The sequence below is a fragment of the Sorex araneus genome, chromosome 3 (assembly GCF_027595985.1).
Source record: "Sorex araneus isolate mSorAra2 chromosome 3, mSorAra2.pri, whole genome shotgun sequence".
Lineage (NCBI taxonomy): Eukaryota > Metazoa > Chordata > Mammalia > Eulipotyphla > Soricidae > Sorex > Sorex araneus.
Window position 1 is genome coordinate 158,124,899 of NC_073304.1, and position 17,932 is coordinate 158,142,830.

General features: G+C 43.7%; 1 protein-coding gene across 6 annotated transcripts in view; it reads left to right on the forward strand.

Moving 5' to 3' along the window:
- ARHGAP32 (Rho GTPase activating protein 32) overlaps window positions 1-17,932 on the forward strand; it is a 259,745-nt gene that overhangs the window by 232,144 nt on the left and 9,669 nt on the right. For all 6 annotated transcript variants that reach the window (XM_055133619.1, XM_055133617.1, XM_055133621.1 and 3 more), the window contains 8 exons: window positions 4,916-5,018; window positions 6,465-6,609; window positions 7,002-7,084; window positions 11,284-11,391; window positions 11,866-12,011; window positions 12,591-12,786; window positions 13,440-13,585; window positions 15,672-15,743. In XM_055133619.1, the coding sequence (XP_054989594.1) occupies window positions 4,916-5,018; window positions 6,465-6,609; window positions 7,002-7,084; window positions 11,284-11,391; window positions 11,866-12,011; window positions 12,591-12,786; window positions 13,440-13,585; window positions 15,672-15,743 (999 nt within the window). The remainder of the gene's footprint in view (window positions 1-4,915; window positions 5,019-6,464; window positions 6,610-7,001; window positions 7,085-11,283; window positions 11,392-11,865; window positions 12,012-12,590; window positions 12,787-13,439; window positions 13,586-15,671; window positions 15,744-17,932) is intronic.

The following is a 17,932-nucleotide window of genomic DNA, read 5'->3' on the forward strand; positions in this document are numbered from 1 at the left end:
CCCCAGTAACCCCAAAAGTGAATCTTTTTAGTAACTGTTTTTCGTACTTCAGAGGTAATCCCGGCCTTGAACTTCAACATGGCCCCAGCTTACCTCCTGAATTGGAGCTTCTCCTCTGTATCCCGGAGGCTCACAGGGTCCCTGTTCCACAGAAGGGGCCTGACCCAAAGTAGATGAGTGAGTGGTAGAGGGAGGGAGGGATGGAGACAGTGAAAGAAAGAGTAGACAAGAACAGAAATGAAGCAGGCACTTTTAAGAAAAACTCCTATTCTAATTCTTAATCATCGTTACATAGTTCATAGTTACCTTTTAGCCATGGCAAAATATTAATTAAAGGTACATCTGCATATATTATTTGCAGAATGTGAGAATAATTCTTAAAGTCATACCACTTTGATGAACCATTGAGGAGGTTTCTAATGGTATGTTTTGATTGGGTCGTTATTTAATGTGCGTTTGGCTGGTTTGATCAGTGGTTGAGGGGGGGAATGTAGTCAAATAATGTGACATTTTTCAGCTAGAATTTTTTCGACTAACAGATTCAGCTATCATATTGCTGTCTTAGATGTCAGTGAAAAGTGAAATCAGATCATTTCTCTCTTTATCTGCTAAAAAATCTTTCCTAAAGTCTCTACTCTCTTGTTCAGACAGCAAGTTTAGATTGTTCTTTTCAATTTTGGTATGAATTTAACTACATTTATGTGATTATTTTGTGAGCCACCAGTCCTTTTACTTAAGAAACACAAGGTAAAGACATAACTCACATTAGGGGCCAGAGAGATTGCACAGTGGTAAGGCACTTGCCTTGCACACAGCTTATCTGAGTGTGATCCCTGAGCACAGAGCCAGGAGTAAGCCCTGAACACAACCAGTATGGTCCAAATACCGAAAGAAAAAAGAAAAAAAGAAGTGACTCCCGTTTGCCATGAAGTATGCTTATGGAGGCTTAGGTCCATTATCAGGGAAAACCTAATTTCCCCCTAAAATATTTTCAAAAGCTGCCTACTTGCTTGGGAGAACATAACAAATATAAATATGATATGACGTGGATATTAGTCACGAGAAAGTTGTCTGTGCTTTTTAATAGACAGTCACTTTGATGCCAGTCTTCTAATACCGCATGTGAGCTATGCCTTCAGTACAAAAATAACATTGTGTGCTACAAGTTCTCGCTTCCAAAGCTAACCTGAGTGACTTCGCATGCTGATTTGGAGTGTACATTAAAAAAGCATTATGAATTTCTGAAATTTAGAAGAAATTCATGAAATTCTGGTGTCTTTTGTGTTTATTACTCTAATAATCTCTGTCTGTTTTCCTTAAAGTAGGTGATTAAAATATTTTCCAGCCCCAAATTTTAAGATTCAACCCCCTGGTCTGTAGAATAGGAACATAAGGCACTGCACTTCTTAGAAATGAGACTCGAGCTCATAAGGAGACTTTATACATATGCATACATATATGTATATATGTGTGTGTGTGTGTGTGTGTGTGTGTGTGTATAATTTGGGGTTGGGGGTTTTCACACCTAGCAGTCCTCATGACTCATTACTGACAGAGCCAGGGATTGAGCTAGGGGCTACAGAAGCTCTGACCTTAATCCCATGCTCTCTCTTTCTGCCTAAAACTATATTTTACATATTATTTTGACATAGTGATTGTTTTTAAGATCAGAGACAGTCCTCGAAAACCATGCAAGATTTTTATGTGCATTTTGTGTCTACCACACAAATGTGTCTCCTTTCTCGCTATTAAAATTCTTGAGTGTTTTAGTGACGAAAGCCTGCAGTTGAAAGTGATTACAGTCTCATAGGAAACTAAGATTTGCCCCCCTCTCCTGATGTGCACAGACAGCCTTACCGGGCTCTCATGAGGTGGCCAATGATTTTATTTGCTTCCTGTGGAGTTTGTCCTGGCAATGTTCCTGGTTTTCGAAGAGACAACAGAGAATCATGATTTTTACCTATGAGAAGTTTTTTGCCTCTATGAAGGGATTAATCATTGCATAAACAAAGAAGCAATTAGAAGTGCCATCCTCTGTGGGCACCTGAACACTTCTACGGGGAGATTCAGAGAGCACTTGCCTAAGAGTGACTGTTCATCTGGGTCTGAATAACAGCACAAGGTTGCCTTCAAGAAGATGGTGGCAGGGGGCAGGGGGGAGAGTTCAGGTAAATGAAACGATTGGAAGGAAGTTGTAGGACTGGTTTGTAAAGCTAAATATGAGACTTAACATGACCCAGAGTTATAAAATATGGAAATACGGTGACAGCAAGTAAATGCAAATTGTGAAGACCCTTATATTCCAGGTAGTCAGGTAGCATGTAGTCAGTGCTAAAAGTTGATTCTCAGGAGTCCTGTACTAAGTTCTTCCTAGTGGGGAAGTTTCTTTCCTTTCCTTCTACTTTCTAATAAACCTCTCTAAACCTTTCTATTTAGGGGGAGAAACCAAAAAAAAAAAAAAAATGTTGGTCCTCTCCTTGGACTATTTGAGTTAGAATCTGTTTCCTGCTATTTCTTTCCTGCTTAGCCTTGGGTAAAATACCATCTTTTTGAGACCGTTTCTGAGATCTCCATCCAGTGAGGATCAGGTGGTACTTCCCCCACAGAATTTCTTTGAGAGTCTCTCTGGTAATGCACTTACTCTAGCACTTAATATGTGTTCAATAACATAACTGCTCTTAAAACAGTATTCAAAGCTTTGGGGTTTAGCTTTTACATATGAATTATAGGACCTAACAGTTTTTTAAAAAAGACTTCTAACAGAACAACCAGAGGCAGGAGATTAAAAAACTATTGCTGTAACAAAGGAGTGATACAGACTTCAAGTGAAATACATTAGCTAAAATAATTTTATTGTTTAATTTGCTTCTATGAATATTTCATTCCTAGTACAGTGAATGTTTGTTGCAGACCAAATAATGCCCTCCCAAGCAATTCTTTTAAGGAATTTTAGTTGATGTGATCAAACGTGCATAACTATGTAAGTCTGTAAACTCATAAGGCTCAACCATAGAAGTTCTAACGGTTATAGAAAATATCCATTATATACTTGAGTTCTGCTGAGATGTCATGTGTTACTCTTCACACATTCGGACGAGCCTCAGGCATGAATGAACTGGCAAAGGAACCCAGGTGTGTGGGACCCGGGGCTGAGATCTCCAAGCCTGCTCAGATCAGGACTGGGCCTCTTCCATCCAGATCCCCCATTTTCCAGTAGCTAGGCAGTCACACCCAGAAACTGCCCCCTGCACCATGTAATCCCATCAACGGCCAATATCCAGAGACTATAAAACCAAGCTCCCAGAAGCTTGGACATCTTATAGCTTAGTTCTCCCTGTAAGAGAACCTGGCAAGCTACTGAGAATTTCGTGTCTGCATGGGAGAGCCTGGCAAACTCCCCGTGGCATATCCATACGCCAAAACCAGTAACAATGATGGGTCCCATTCCCCTGACCCTGAAAGAGCCTCTAATGCAGCACCGTTGGGAAGGACGAGTAACAAGAGGCTTCTAAAATCTCAGGGCTAGGGTGAATGGAGGCATTACTGAGACCGCTCGAGAAAATCAACAATCAACAGGATGATGATGATGATGATGATGATGATGATGATGATGATGATGATGATGATGATGATGATGATGATGATGGTGATGGTGATGGTGATGATACTTGAGGCAGAGGCCCAGGGTAGCTGACCCTTTGAGTCAGCAGCAGTGAGGCTAACAGAGCATGTGCCCTGCTTTCCTCACCACCTTTTCTTACAGCGAACTTATGGTTACTGATTCTTACAATAAACTGATACTACTAAGTAATTTTAATGCAAAGGTAGGCAGGAATTCAAAAGATCCCAATCTACTTAAAATTGCTTTGATCTTTTCATTTTGTTGACATTTTGCACACTTATTGAATATAGTGCAATTAACATTAACTGAGTAAAAGAGGCTTTAAAATGTTTTTAAAATGGCATAACTCAGAGGCAATTGTTAGGTTGGGTAAACACTAAATTCGGTATAGCCATTTGTCGTACCTGAAATTAAGTTGAACTGCTGTATTCTTTAAAAACCTGCTACTGTGTTTGGACTAAACTGTTCTCTCACGTGGTCTAGATCTACACAGCAGATCTCAGTCTTCCCTGAATGTGAGAGATGGAGTTTCTCTTGGATTTCAGGAATCAGCAATGTAGATGAGTTTAGATGTAAAAAAAAGTAAATGCATCCTCACCATCCATTATTATGTTTTAATTTCTCCCCTTTTTTCTTTCTCTTTCTTTCTTTTTTCTCCCTCTTTTTCTTCCTCTCTATATCTTTTTCTTTCTCCTTCCTTCCTTCCTTCCTTCCTTCTTTCCTTCCTTCCTTCCTTCCTTCCTTCCTTCCTTCCTTCCTTCCTTCCTTCCTTCCCTCCCTCCCTTCCTCCCTCCCTCCCTCCCTCCCTCCCTCTCTCTCTCTCTCTTTCTTTCTCTTTCTTTCTTTCTTTCTTTCTTTCTTTCTTTCTTTCTTTCTTTCTTTCTTTCTTTCTTTCTTTCTTTCTTTCTTTCTTTCTTTCTTTCTTTCTTTCCCATTTTTATACAGGTACCCAGATTGACTATACTGTTAATCATGCATCTGCTGGCATTCTAACACCATGACATCACCAGAGAGTCTGTTTCCTTCCCCCAGTGGCCCAAGGACCCCTCCCACCCCCCCCACCCCCATTAGCTCAGTTCTGTTGACCAAATGTTCAGCTGCCCTCACCATTCTTAGAGTAGATGTATTTCTGCCCCCCTTGTAACTTAAAATTACAACTTTTATTTTGCTGGTGAAAATTAGACTGTGTGTGTGTGTGTGTGTGTGTGTGTGTGTGTGTGTCTATCTGTCTATGTAACTTTGTTTCCTCAGAAGATTTTCCACTTAATCTTTGTCTTTGAAAATTCTCCCTAGTACCCCAGGTGCTTCAAAGCTGTACAGCTTTCATCGAGAGATATGGCATCGTGGATGGGATATATCGTCTCTCTGGGGTCGCCTCCAATATCCAGAGACTCCGGTAAAAATCTTTGTGGCATTTCTCTTCACTCGTGTTGTAATTAAAGTGCAATATTTCAGAATTAAGCCACTTACAGTGATCATCATAATCTTCAGGGAAATGGGTTAGGTAAACTAAGAATAGTTTTCATGGGCCAGAGCAGTAGTACAGTGGGTAGGACACTTGCCTTGCACGCACCTGACCCAGGTTCAATCCTTGGCACTGCCCCTCTCCTCATCCCCAACCACTGCCAGGAGTGACCCCTGAGTAAGCCCTGAGCATCGATGGGTGAGCCCACACCTCCGCCCCTACCCCCCCAACACAATAATGTTCATGTTGTTCCAGGTGTGTGCTTTCCTAAACACAGTATATTTATTTGTAATATCTGAAAACCATTCCCCCTTAACACGCCTGATACCTGGCCTTTGTCTCATTACAATATTTGAAGATTTTAGCAAGGTGAAAATGAGATGAAAATCTACATTGTAATAGGGTTGTTCTTTAATTGTTATTTAAAATATGGGAGTGGGGCTTTTCCCCATCTTTGTGGACCCAAGTTTTGTAGTATATGTTGAAGTATGTGTATTACATAATCCACATTCCCTCCATTATCTTCTCAGATGCAAAAATAGCAGTGCTCTTTATACCAGCAATAGAAGTTTTATTTTTGCTTGATCTTTTAGATCCTAGTCTCTTCTTAATATATAATTATCCTTTGTTTTTCATTGAGATGCATGGTAATTGCCATTATTCCGTAAAGATTTTAATATTCTAATTGACCACAGAACTCATCTCTATTTTCAGGAGCACATGTTTAGAAAATTCTGAAATTGATTCTGTGCTAAAAACAGTTGCAGATGCAGAAAATCTCTTACTCAGATTATCTGTAAACACTAATTATCTAGATTGATAAGTGCTCTGGTGCCTTTAATGCTAATTAACCTCCGAGAGTCTGCACCTAGTAGGCCTGAGTATTCAGAGCACAAATTCACTCAGTTTAATGCCTCAGGTTTTACTTGCCTATTAAAATTCGGTGTCAGCTCCCAGTCTTCGAATTAATTCTGGCTTCCTCATGTCTCTGTAGTAAGTATTCCTAAACCATATTCTTGAATAATTCTCCCGTAGAAATTCTGAGCCAGATATACAGCTGTCAACGCACAGCTTCCTAGATTCCAGAACTGCCAGAATTTGGAGTATATTATCCCAAGAGGGATTAGGAATCCTGTTTCTGGGTGTTGGTGCTAAGACTTGCTCATTGGGAAGCATGTCAGAGATCACTGTCCGTTACAGTAGTAAATCTTGGTAGCCTGAAAATAGCCCTCTCGGCTCAGACATCTCATTGCTGCTGCAGCTGGGTGGAATACAACCCTCTGAAGGAAACGTGAGCTCACGGGGGTGAGGGTTTTTGAGTCGGGTGTTTGCTTTACCCCCAGTTCAATACCTGTGTCTCTCTGCTCTGGTTTTCAGTCATGAATTTGACTCTGAGCACGTCCCCGACCTGACGAAAGAACCGTATGTGCAAGACATCCACTCGGTGGGCTCCCTCTGCAAGCTCTATTTCCGGGAGCTGCCCAACCCGCTGCTCACCTACCAGCTGTACGAGAAGTTCTCAGTGAGTACCAGGCCCTTGCCAGTCGGTGCTCTGCTGGTGCGAATCAGTCCACTCATAGAAGAGCCAGTTCGCTGAAGGAAGCAAAGAGCCATGCATCTGGAACCCGTGGGCCTAGGGCATAGATTTTGCTGTTTTCAGTATGTCCCTTTCTAGTTTCCAACTTTGATCCACTAATCTTATCGCCCTTAATAGGGGCTCACCATAAAGCCTTTTCTTAATAGATTTCAGCATCCACCTCGTGTAGACTCGAGTCCACTCCCTCAGTGCTATGTTATTCCGCATCAAAGGGCACCATGAGTTTTGCTTCTCGGAGTGAAAACGAAATTGTGAGCAGACACCTTGCACTTTCATCAGCCAGGCCAGCTCATTCCTTTTGGGTTCGGGTTTTACAGGATGCCGTTTCTGCAGCGACAGATGAAGAAAGGCTGATAAAAATTCACGATGTCATCCAGCAGCTGCCCCCACCTCACTACAGGTAAACCGTGTGCTGTGAGTGATCAGCCCCAGGAGAAGGCAGTTGTTGAGAAGTGGTGTTTTCCTGTGCATTTTTATTTGAGTGTCCTTGGAGGTCTGAGAAGCTCAGCCCCCATTGCATGCATTTATGTCTGTTTCTGTTTATTTCCTTAGCTTTGTACCCCCAGAACCCGTCCTGAGGGTTGCTCTTCAGTGGGCACTTGCTGAGTGAATGAATGAACAAGTAGATGAGCTAGTGGATAACTGACGAGTCTTTTTTTAAAAATCTTATGTTGTTATTTTGATTTTTTATTTGCATTATTTCTTTCTGAGTTCGTGGGGATCAATGTAGCAGTGCACAGCCATCTAGGGGCCAGTCCTTGCCCTAGGGGTCAGTACTGGAGCCTGGCCTGGCAGCGTCATTCCACTGAGCCCCTTCAGCTGGGTCTGAGGCCCCATAGTGTTTTGTGGCCATGTCGTGCAGACTTGGGGTCTCAGGCATGCAGAGTATGTAACCCAAGCTCTGTCTCTCTGACCCCCTATACTTTTTCTAAGCTCAGTTTATTTTTATTTTTTTTCTCTTTTTTTTTTCTTTTTAGAGAAATACATACACACACACACACACACACACACACACACACACACACATACACACACTTCGCTTCTAAAAGTGATTTTTTTTTTTTTTTTTGCTTTTTGGGTCACACCCAGCGATGCTCAGGGGTTACTCCTGGCTCTGCACTCAGGAATTACTCCTGGCGGTGCTCGGGGGACCATATGGGATGCCGGGGACCGAACCCGGGTCGGCCGCATGCAAGGCAAACGCCCTACCCGCTGTGCTATCGCTCCGGCCCCTCAGTTTATTTTTTTGAAACCATGTTTCTCAACCATTCCCAACTGGGACTCCCTTGTTCCTTCCACCTTATTCCTTCCTGCAGCCCCTCTTGTTCTGGTCTTGTACTGTGGCTCCATATTCATGAGCATTTCACTGGTGGCCCCCGTGGAACATACTGGGCATCCGTAGGGTACCATATGACCCCTGGTTGAGAAATGGTGGTGGGATTCTCCAAGATATTATTGTTAATATCTGCAAAGGCAGAAAGAATGGAAGCTACCATTTAATGAGAGAGAGAGAGAGAGAGAGAGAAGTGCCTGAATTGTGAGTGATAGTACACGTAAAATGTAGCACTGTAGCACTGTCATCCCGTTGTTCATCAATTCGCTCGAGCGGGCACCAATAACGTCTCCGTTGTGAGACTTGTTGTTACCGTTTTTGGCATATCGAATAAAACACGGGTAGCTTGCCAGGCTCTGCCATGCAGGCGGGATACTCTCGGTAGCTTGCCCGGCTCTCTGCGAGGGATGGAGGAATCGAACCCGGGTCAGCTGTGTGCAAGGCAAACGCCCTACCCACTGTGCTATGGCTCCATTCCACATAAAATGAAGATAAAAAACTTAGAATTCAATCTAGGGAGATAGCTCAGAGCACGGAGCACAGGTTTTGCATGCAGAAGGCCCAGGTTTAATGTCTAGCACACACGATCCCCTGAGCACTTCGATTGTGACCCAAAAACAAATTAAGAAACATACAGTAAAACATAAATTTTAAATTAAAACTTAGTTAAGAAGCTGGCAAGAAATTAGGTTCAGCAGATATTTTGCCATACACAACGAAGCAATTTAGAACTGTTTTAGTTTTTCAAAATTACACTGCTTATATCAGTTTAAAAAACAGCACTAAACTTAGCATTAAATCAATAATAATTTTTTTCAAATCCAGGCATGTTTTCTATCTTTTTTTTTTTGGTATTTTAATTGCCAAAAAGTATGAGGCATCATAGTCATTTAGGAAGTGATGGAATCTCTTAGACACTGATTTCTATGAAATCACACACCTTTTCCAGCCTTGCCAACCCTATAAATAGTTCACTTTCTTTCTGAAAAATCATAGTCACCATCAGCAAAATTTGTCATCTCTTCAGCCTCATCTCTGAATGCCCCTTTCACCATTTTTTTAAAAATTGAGATATCTATTTTAGGAATACAGCTTTACAGCTGACATTTTTTAATCAGCTACGTTAACATGATTTTAAAAACTATATGTGGGCCTGGAAAGATAGTATACAGCAGGCGGGGTGCTTGCCTTGCGGAAGGCCCAATCTGAGTTTAATCCCTAGTAACCCATATGGTCCCCTGAGGCCTGCCAGAAATGATCCCTAAGTTCAGAGCCAGAAGTAAGCGCTGAGCATCACTAAATGTGGCCCTCAAGCACACAAAAACAAACACCCCCCCAAAAAAAAATTAGCTGAATAAGTGCTTTGTAGACAAAACCAGAAAGTAACTTTGCTTTGACTTTGTTCTATTAATAGAACCTGTCTTTTAGGAATGGGAGGCATTCGGAGGTCTTAAGAACTCAGTGAAGAGAAGGAACATTTATTTTTGACGCAAACACAAGAAATTATGCTTATAAAAGAACAGGGAGTCATATGTACTGTTAGAAATGATTGGGCTCTGGGCTGGAGCGATAGCACAGAGGGTAGGGCATTTGCCTTGCACATGGCCAACCCAGGTTTGATTCCCAGCATCCCGTATGGTTCCCTGAGCATTGACAGGAGTAATTCCTGAGTGCAGAGCCAGGAATAACCCCTGTGCATTGCCAGGTGTGACCCCCCCCCCAAAAAAAATGATGGGTCACAGAGAGAGCTTAACAGGCTACATGTATGCAAGGCTTGCCGGAAGCCTGGATTTAGTCCTTAGCATCACACAAGCACAAAGCTGGGAGCATCCCCTGAATACCACTAGCTGTGCCCTCCAAAACAAAGCAAAAAAACTTAAAGGAGACAGGTTAGGTGTTACCCACTTCATTCAACATGTCTTGAATGGACATGAAGCCATCTTTCCTAAGAACTGCCAAATGGCTTAGAAAACAGGACACTTTCATGGGATACAGACTACAGAAAGAGGAAGAGAGAAATAGAGAATATCTGATTGCCTGGGACAACCCAGTCAACCCGGTTTGGGCGGGCGCTCAGAGTTGTCTTGGCACTGGGGAGTGGCTGACTGGATTATACTCTGTTTCCTACTACGCCGGGAAGCACCAGGACACAAACGTTTTCTGAATTTGGCTTTACTGATGGGTCTTCCCAGCCTGGAGCAGCTCTGTTTTGGGTCCAGAAAGTGGTCTTAGCAGCCTGTAGTTTTTTTTAAAAGGTCAAGTCATGTGCACAGCTGACAGACGGATAACAGCTGTCTCTTGTGTCACTTCCCATTTCTGATGTCTCTTTCCCAGAAATCATTATCCTTAACTCTTCACTCTGGAGTTTTAGCCTCTGTTTTTAAAAGCCTGGTTATATTTTTCCTTTTTAAGCTAGTATTTATTGCCTTTCATGGCAGGTAAGGTGTCTTATAAGTGTCACCCCTGCCCCCACCCCAACCAGCCCCTGCCAACCCAGATAACCCAAATATCACATAACACCACTACACCATCTCTCCTGTTTATAATCTGGTGAAGTCAGCATTCAGCCTCTGCATTGTAACAGCCGTGCAAATAGTATTCCTGGCTGCACCAAAGAATCCACTCAAGGTATATCTGCTTTCTGGGATGACTTTTTTTTTTTTTCCCATGGAAGATGGTCCAATTTTGGCTTGTGAAGCTTTTCTGGACTTGTTTATGCCCCAGACTCCAGTAGAACAATCCTTGTTCTTTCAGGGTCTCTTCACACATACCAAGTTTTCTTTCCCATGAAAGCTTCCCACGGCCCATCTGTCTCCACTCAGCCCTGGCTGTGGTTCCCCGGCCCTCAGCGTAGTTGTCAGGCCTCCCCCTTCACTGGAGCCCCATTCCTCTCTCCCTCCGAGGTCGAGCCATCCAGGTTCCATCCTCGCCTCTGAGACTCCCACTGCTGTGCACCTTCTTTATGTCATTTTAGTTATTTTGTCTTGGTTTTCTATTCTTTTTATTGTCAGTTTTTTGGTTTCCCATATCTGTATAATCAGTGAATTCTATAGAATCTAAAGTTTATCATTTTCTTCTGACAGTTTTGTGCTAATAATGTTATTTAACAAACCAAAAATACTGGCCAGGGTCTCTATGTAATTTCTTTTTTTCATTTTGTCATAGAAAACTTAACACATTAATTCATTGAACTTTATGGCTTTTTTTTGTTTGTTTGCTACTCCACAGACTTTTTGATTGTTAATAGGTCGTATTTCATTTTTCAGAACACTGGAGTTCCTAATGAGACACTTGTCTCTTCTAGCTGACTATTGCTCCATCACAAATATGCATGCCAAAAACCTCGCCATTGTCTGGGCTCCAAACCTGCTCAGGTGAGTTTGCATTTGCATTTGACCCGACACCTGAGGTGGTATCAGTCAACTTAGACGAAAGCCTGATTCATCCGTGTGCCTTCAGGATAGTTTCGGAACGTAAAACTCATCTGTGTTTTTTTTTTTTTTCATTGACGTCTCCCTGAAACAGAAAATGGGGGCACGGCCAAGAAACTATTAAAAATAGGCTGGGCTAGCGCGATAGCACAGCGGATAAGGCACTTGCCTTGTACGCGGCCGACCCGGGTTCTATCCCCAGCGCCCCATTGGGTCCTCCATCCCACCAGGAGTGATCCCTGAGCACAGAGGCAGGAATAAGCCCTGAGCACCGCCAGGTGTGGTCCCCAAACTAGTATATAGATGCTTTCTTCCTTCGCCTGGACTATCTCTGATTTTACTTATTTTAAAAAAAAAAAAAAGCTCTTTAAGATTTAACTTTGGAAGACTCTGAGGGTGACGTTGTTTGCCCCACAGATCAAAGCAGATAGAATCCGCCTGCTTCAGTGGGACAGCAGCGTTCATGGAAGTCCGAATCCAGTCTGTGGTGGTTGAATTCATCCTCAATCACGTGGATGTGCTCTTCAGTGGGAAGATCAGTGCGGTCATTCAGGAGGGAGCAGGTACCGTGTGAGGCTGCGGGTTCACAGAAAGAGCCTGGGTCTGGTCCTCGCGGGGAAACACACAGCTCTGCATCGCTGTCACGGCAGAGTGACTGCCCCGGGAGACGGCGGCTTGAGTTCAGCCTGTCATCCACAGTGCACAGACCGGCAGTCATTCGTGTGTTCCGCCATGTGCGGTGACCCAAGCTCATGACACTTTAAACCAGACTGCGTTCCCAGGTACCAGTGTCTTGAGAGATAGCCTGTGAAGAACCGTAGGGGGAAAAAACTCCTTCCCAAACAGAACCCTGGATCATAGCCAGATCCGCCTGGGTCTTAAGTAAGGGAATCGATTGAGGGATTTTTGACATTTGTGTTTAACGGCTGGACTACCTGCCATCTCACCTTTTCTCCACCCTTCGTACAAAGCACTGTTACTCTCCCCATTTAAGAGCAGAATGAAGAAGCCCCGACACCACAAAACAGGGAGCCAGGCAGATTAGACGGGTGGGCACCTACACAGCGTAGGTAAATTATTTTTACCTGCAAAAACACGTGACTCTCTTGATTGTTTTTCTCTTCTCTTTATTTTCCCCAAAGCTGCTCTGTCAAGACCCAAGTCTCTGCTGGTCTCCTCTCCGTCTACCAAGCTGCTCACGCTGGAGGAGGCCCAGGCACGGACACAAGCACAGGTCAATTCTCCGATGGTGACGGAGAATAAGTACATCGAAGTGGGAGAGGGTCCCGCCGCGCTTCAGGGGAAATTTCACACCATCATCGAGTTCCCACTGGAAAGGTAACATTTCCCTGGGTCTCCTTAAAATATGATCCTCACTGCGGGGAAGGCTTTTCTTTTACTCTCATACTTCAGTATTACTGTGCTGATTCCGGAGTAGCCCCAGGGAAGGCCATTTATTTGGGCTTGCTTGGGAGGAGGCACCTAGGGCAGACTACTGGTGGCTCTCAAAAAGCATCATGAGCATCTGCCATTTTAGATCAGAAGAAACTTAATTATAACTTGCTACGAAAAAGGATTCATGTCCACTCTGGAGATTAGAAAATAAAATTGTCAGGTCAGCTTTTTCAAAAAGTAAGGACAGGGGACTGGAGAGATAGTATAGCAGGGAGGGCCCTTGCCTTGCACACGGCCAACCCGGGTTTGATCCCTGGCATCCCATATGGTCCCCTGAGCCTGCCAGGAGTGATTCCTGAGTGCAGAGCCAGGAATCAGCCCTGATCATCTCTGGGTGTGCCCCTCTCCCCCAAGAGAGACAGGGACAGAGATAAAGTAAAGATATGAGAAGGACTTGGTGGGCCTTGGTTCCTGGTTCCATTTAGACAAGAGCTGGGTGTTCTCCCAACCTGCACGCCCACATTTACCTGAAAGTTGCTAGAAATCCCAGCAGCGCCATGGGTGTCTTAACTCAGACCACGTTCTCGCTCTCCTAGGAGGAGGCCTCAAAACAAGATGAAGAAATCTCCTGTGGGCAGCTGGCGGTCCTTCTTCAACCTGGGGAAATCCTCCTCCATGTCCAAGCGCAAGCTGCAGCGCAATGAGAGCGAGCCCTCGGAGATGAAGGCCATGGCTCTGAAAGGTGGGCGCACTTCCGGGGGTCACACTTCCGGTCCCACAGACGGGCTCTGCCCACACCCCTGTGCCCACCCAGGGCAGCTCTCCTGGCCACACGGATTGTACCGGGGAAATTGTCTCCCATTGCCATTTTTCGGCCCTAGATACCTAAGTTTCTTGTAAACATGTTGAAGCATCCCAAATCATATTGAAACTAAATAGGCTCTCTGGTGGCTGTGGAAAATGCACGGCATATTCGCAGTGGTCTCTCTGTTCTTGGTAATTGTTATCCTGCTTACAGTTATTAGCTTCTATTTTTAAAGATTTACCCGATGGCAAAATCATGTTTCCACGTGTCTCTCAGGTTTATGACCTATAACCACGCTCTAGCCGTAGTCTTTTATACGAGCTGACTTACTCATGTGTCATGCTGCATCAAATAAATCTTATTGCCAATGGGGAAGAAAAGTAAAACGCTCGTTTAAAAAGTAAATCAAAATGCACGGTATACCTTAATAGCTTCTGAATCTGGAATGGAAAATGCTGCTGTTTTTCGGTAATGTTAGAAATATAAAATAGTTTGTTGAATTCATTGGCAGCAGTAGAGGACTAAAATGGATAAAGGAAATGCAGGGGCTGGACTGTGGTGTCGGAGACAGTTGGACAGGCAGGAACTACCAGCTTTTTGGAGTGAGCAAAGGCAGAGGGAAGTGGACTCAGAGCTTCAAGTTTTGCTTCAAGGATCAGAGAAAAATGAAAAATGTGTTTGCCCTCGAGGGGGTAGCATATTTGGGAAGAATAATGCTGTTTGTTCCAGACATTCTGCATTGAGCCTTTCTGAGAAGAAATTTAGAATTCTGGGTCTAAGATTCAAAAGAGCCTTTAAGAGAACCCGAAAGGCAAATTGGGAAGCCATCAGCAGGTAGCCTAGGTTGAAACCCCCGCAGATCCATTTTATGGCCACATTTTATGGCATTTGGAGGGCTGGGAAAGGAAGTTCTGTGAGAAGAAGTAGAAATCAGAGCAGAACACACACTGCACGGTGATGCCAGACACAGCGGGAAGGTTTGGGAAGAGCAGAGCCGTGGTCATGGGCTCGGCAAAAATGAACAAGACGATGGAGGAACTGAGCAGTCAGTTGAGGTTCAGCAGACAACATACAACTATGGGCCGGCATCTGAAGGCTGCCAAGACAAAGTGCCATCAGTGGGATGGATGGCTGCAGGCGTCAGAAATGTGATTCCTCAGAGCTGTGGGGCTCTAGAAATCTGAAATCCAGGTATCAGCAGAGCCATATTCCTGCTAATGGATCCAGCAGGGACCATTTCTTTAGCTCCTTCAGCCTCTGGTGCTGCCTGGCACACCTTGGCTTTGTTGCCCTAGACATACACTTTCCACTTCTCTGTCTCTGCAAGAGAAGACTCTGTGACTCTCTCCTTAGAGGTCATTGCTTTCCGGACAGGTCTCAAGTCCAGTTACAAGAAAGTGAATCATCTTGAGCTCCGACTTCTCTCCCTCTCTGAAAGGAGAGGGAGCCATTCCTCTTTGGTGTGAGCTAGCAGGTTATTTTTGTGGTTTATAGGGTTACCCACACCCCACTCACCTTCCAGTTTCCATATAACTTACGGAAATAAAGTTCCAGGCATAGAAACGAACCTGCTGGGTCAAAGAAACAGTACAGAATCGGTAAGGGGCTGCTTGCCTTGCACATGGCTGACCCGGTTCAACCCTCAGCACCGCATATGACCTCTGAGCACAGAGCCAGGAAGTACCACAGTGTGTGGCCCCGAACAATCCCCTCCACCTGCCTCCCCCACCAAAGAAAAGACCTACCAGATCATACCGAGTAATATCCTGCTTTCAGACTGCAGGAAAGACCTCTAGCGTCTAAACAGTTAAGAAATGTAGGAGAAAGTTTTCATAATTTCTCAAGTCCACTGCAAGATAAAAGGCACGCTCATTTAGGAAACCATTCGCGAGGACGGTGCTGAATTGAGTATGGTCGTGGCATCCAGTGTTAGACGCCCAAAGCCTGAGTGGAGGGGAGAGCCCACCTCTCACTGCCCCAGAATGGTCGGCATGTTTCACTCTGTCTGGCTTTGCTTCCTCAGGAGGAAGAGCAGAAGGAACCCTCCGCTCAGCGAAAAGCGAAGAGTCGCTCACTTCTCTCCACGCCGTCGATGGTAAGGCTGGAAGCACCCACCGTGCATGTCTCTGAGCATGCGCCTTCAGAGACCCAAGTGGTCGAGTCTCTTTTGTGAGGGGGATTTGCCCAACAGACCACACACAGCCATTTCCCTGCAAGTCTCAAGCATGGCCCGTGATGGTTAAGATGCTACTTACTTGTTCTTGCTCTGTGCACTTTTTTTGCATGATTACTACTATTTATATTAAAATAACAGAAATTTCCCAAGTATAGATAGATAGATAGATAGATAGATAGATAGATAGATAGATAGATAGATAGATAGATGCCCAGTGGGAAATTAGGTTATCAGTATTTCTTCAGATTTTTTTTCTTTTTGGGGGGTCACACCCGGCGATGCACAGGGGTTACTCCTGGCTCATGCACTCAGGAATTTCTCCTGGTGGTGCTCGGGGGACTATATGGGATGCTGGAAATCGAACCCGGGTCGACTGCATGCTAGGCAAATGCCCTACCTGCTGTGCTATCACTCCATCTCTTCTTCAGATTTTTATAGTGAGAGCATGGCATAACAAAGTATAAAATTATGAGGATTTTATAAGTATAAACTTAGTTTATACTTATAAATACATTTATTTTATCATGGATTATCATGGTTTTATATCATATAACATTATACCATATATTTTAAATTCATAAATAGTCCATAAGTATAAATTTGTACTTAGAAAATTAATATTGAGACCAGTCCTCTTTTATCTTGCCATGGGTTTAACTTCAACAGTGAGTTGATTACCAGCAGTTGCCATTATTTGACAGTAGTACCAGGAGAGACAACTGAAAGTAAGTCCCCATACAAAGAGAACCCTAATTTTATACTGGACCACACAAAAATTTTTATTGCAACTCACTTGATAAACTAAAATATTTGAGTTTTTCTTTAGCAGAAGTTAGTTACAGCTGCAATTATGTGTCAATGCTTAGAAATAACAAAGGGTTGCTTTATTGTCAACTTGGAACTGTCACTGTTTTGACAGAACCAAGGCATGGCAAAAAAAGACACCTTTCACTTAGTATTTCCTTATGCAACAGAATTGTAAAGAGGATTCTTTTGGGAACTTATCTTCAATAGGAAGCTTACCACAAGGGTAGGGGACTGGGGACGGTGAGTGAGGGGCACTGGGACTCAGACCCCTGAGTGGAGGGTGAGATGCCGGGATAGTTCATGTATGAACCCCCTGAGAACAGTTTATAAACCATGGTGCACAAAATAAAAATTTTTTAAGATTATTTTTACAAAAGTAATCAAGAGCTCCATTGGTTTCCCAAAGGGTTTTGTTGACTCTGTCGGTGTGCAAGCCATGCTCTGCGTCGTTCTTAGTGTCATCATTCCAGCAAACTTTCTCATCTTCAGTTACGAGCTCCTCTGGTTGCTAACTTCTCATTGACCAATGGCACTGCTTGTGACTCAGGAAATCCTTGTCGTTTTGGCTGGGTAGCAGACCTAACGCGATTGGTGCATTTTTCAGAACTTCACATTTCCCAGCATGTACAAGTACAGGATCTGGGGAAGTGACTAAGTGGATAGAGTACATGCCTTACATGTGTGAGGCCCTGGGTTTGATCCCTGGCACTGAGGTCATAAAAATTAAAAAGGAGAATGGTTCATCGTGAAATAGTGCAGTGGTCTGGGTAGTTCCTGTACTAATAGGAAAGATAAATTAGAAATAGATTAATTCTGGGCTGGAGAAATAGCACAGCAGATAGGGCGTTTGCCTTGCACGCGGTCGACCCGGGTTCGATTCCCAGCATCCCATATGGTCCCCTGAGCACTGCCAGGGATAATTTCTGAGTGCAGAGCCAGGAGTGACCCCTGTGCATCGCCAGGTGTGACCCCCCCAAAAAAAGATTAATTCTGCAATTGGTGAATATATATGCAATTATTGTATGATATTACTGAATATATTTATGATACCATGCAATTATTGTACGGTATTACTGAATATATTGAGACCATTTTTGCCACCTTATAGTACATTTCCACTGTGGCAGTTCCAACAATTGTAGCACAGTGAGCTGGAGTTCTTTTACAGGGTGACTGTTTAGCGGTACCCAAAAATTGTGTAATTCCTTGCCAATCTCGAGACTCTGCCTGAGAAACTTAAAGGTTATTCTTACTAAAGAAAAAAAGAGAAAGAAAAGAAATTTTTGTTCAGGTGGGACCAC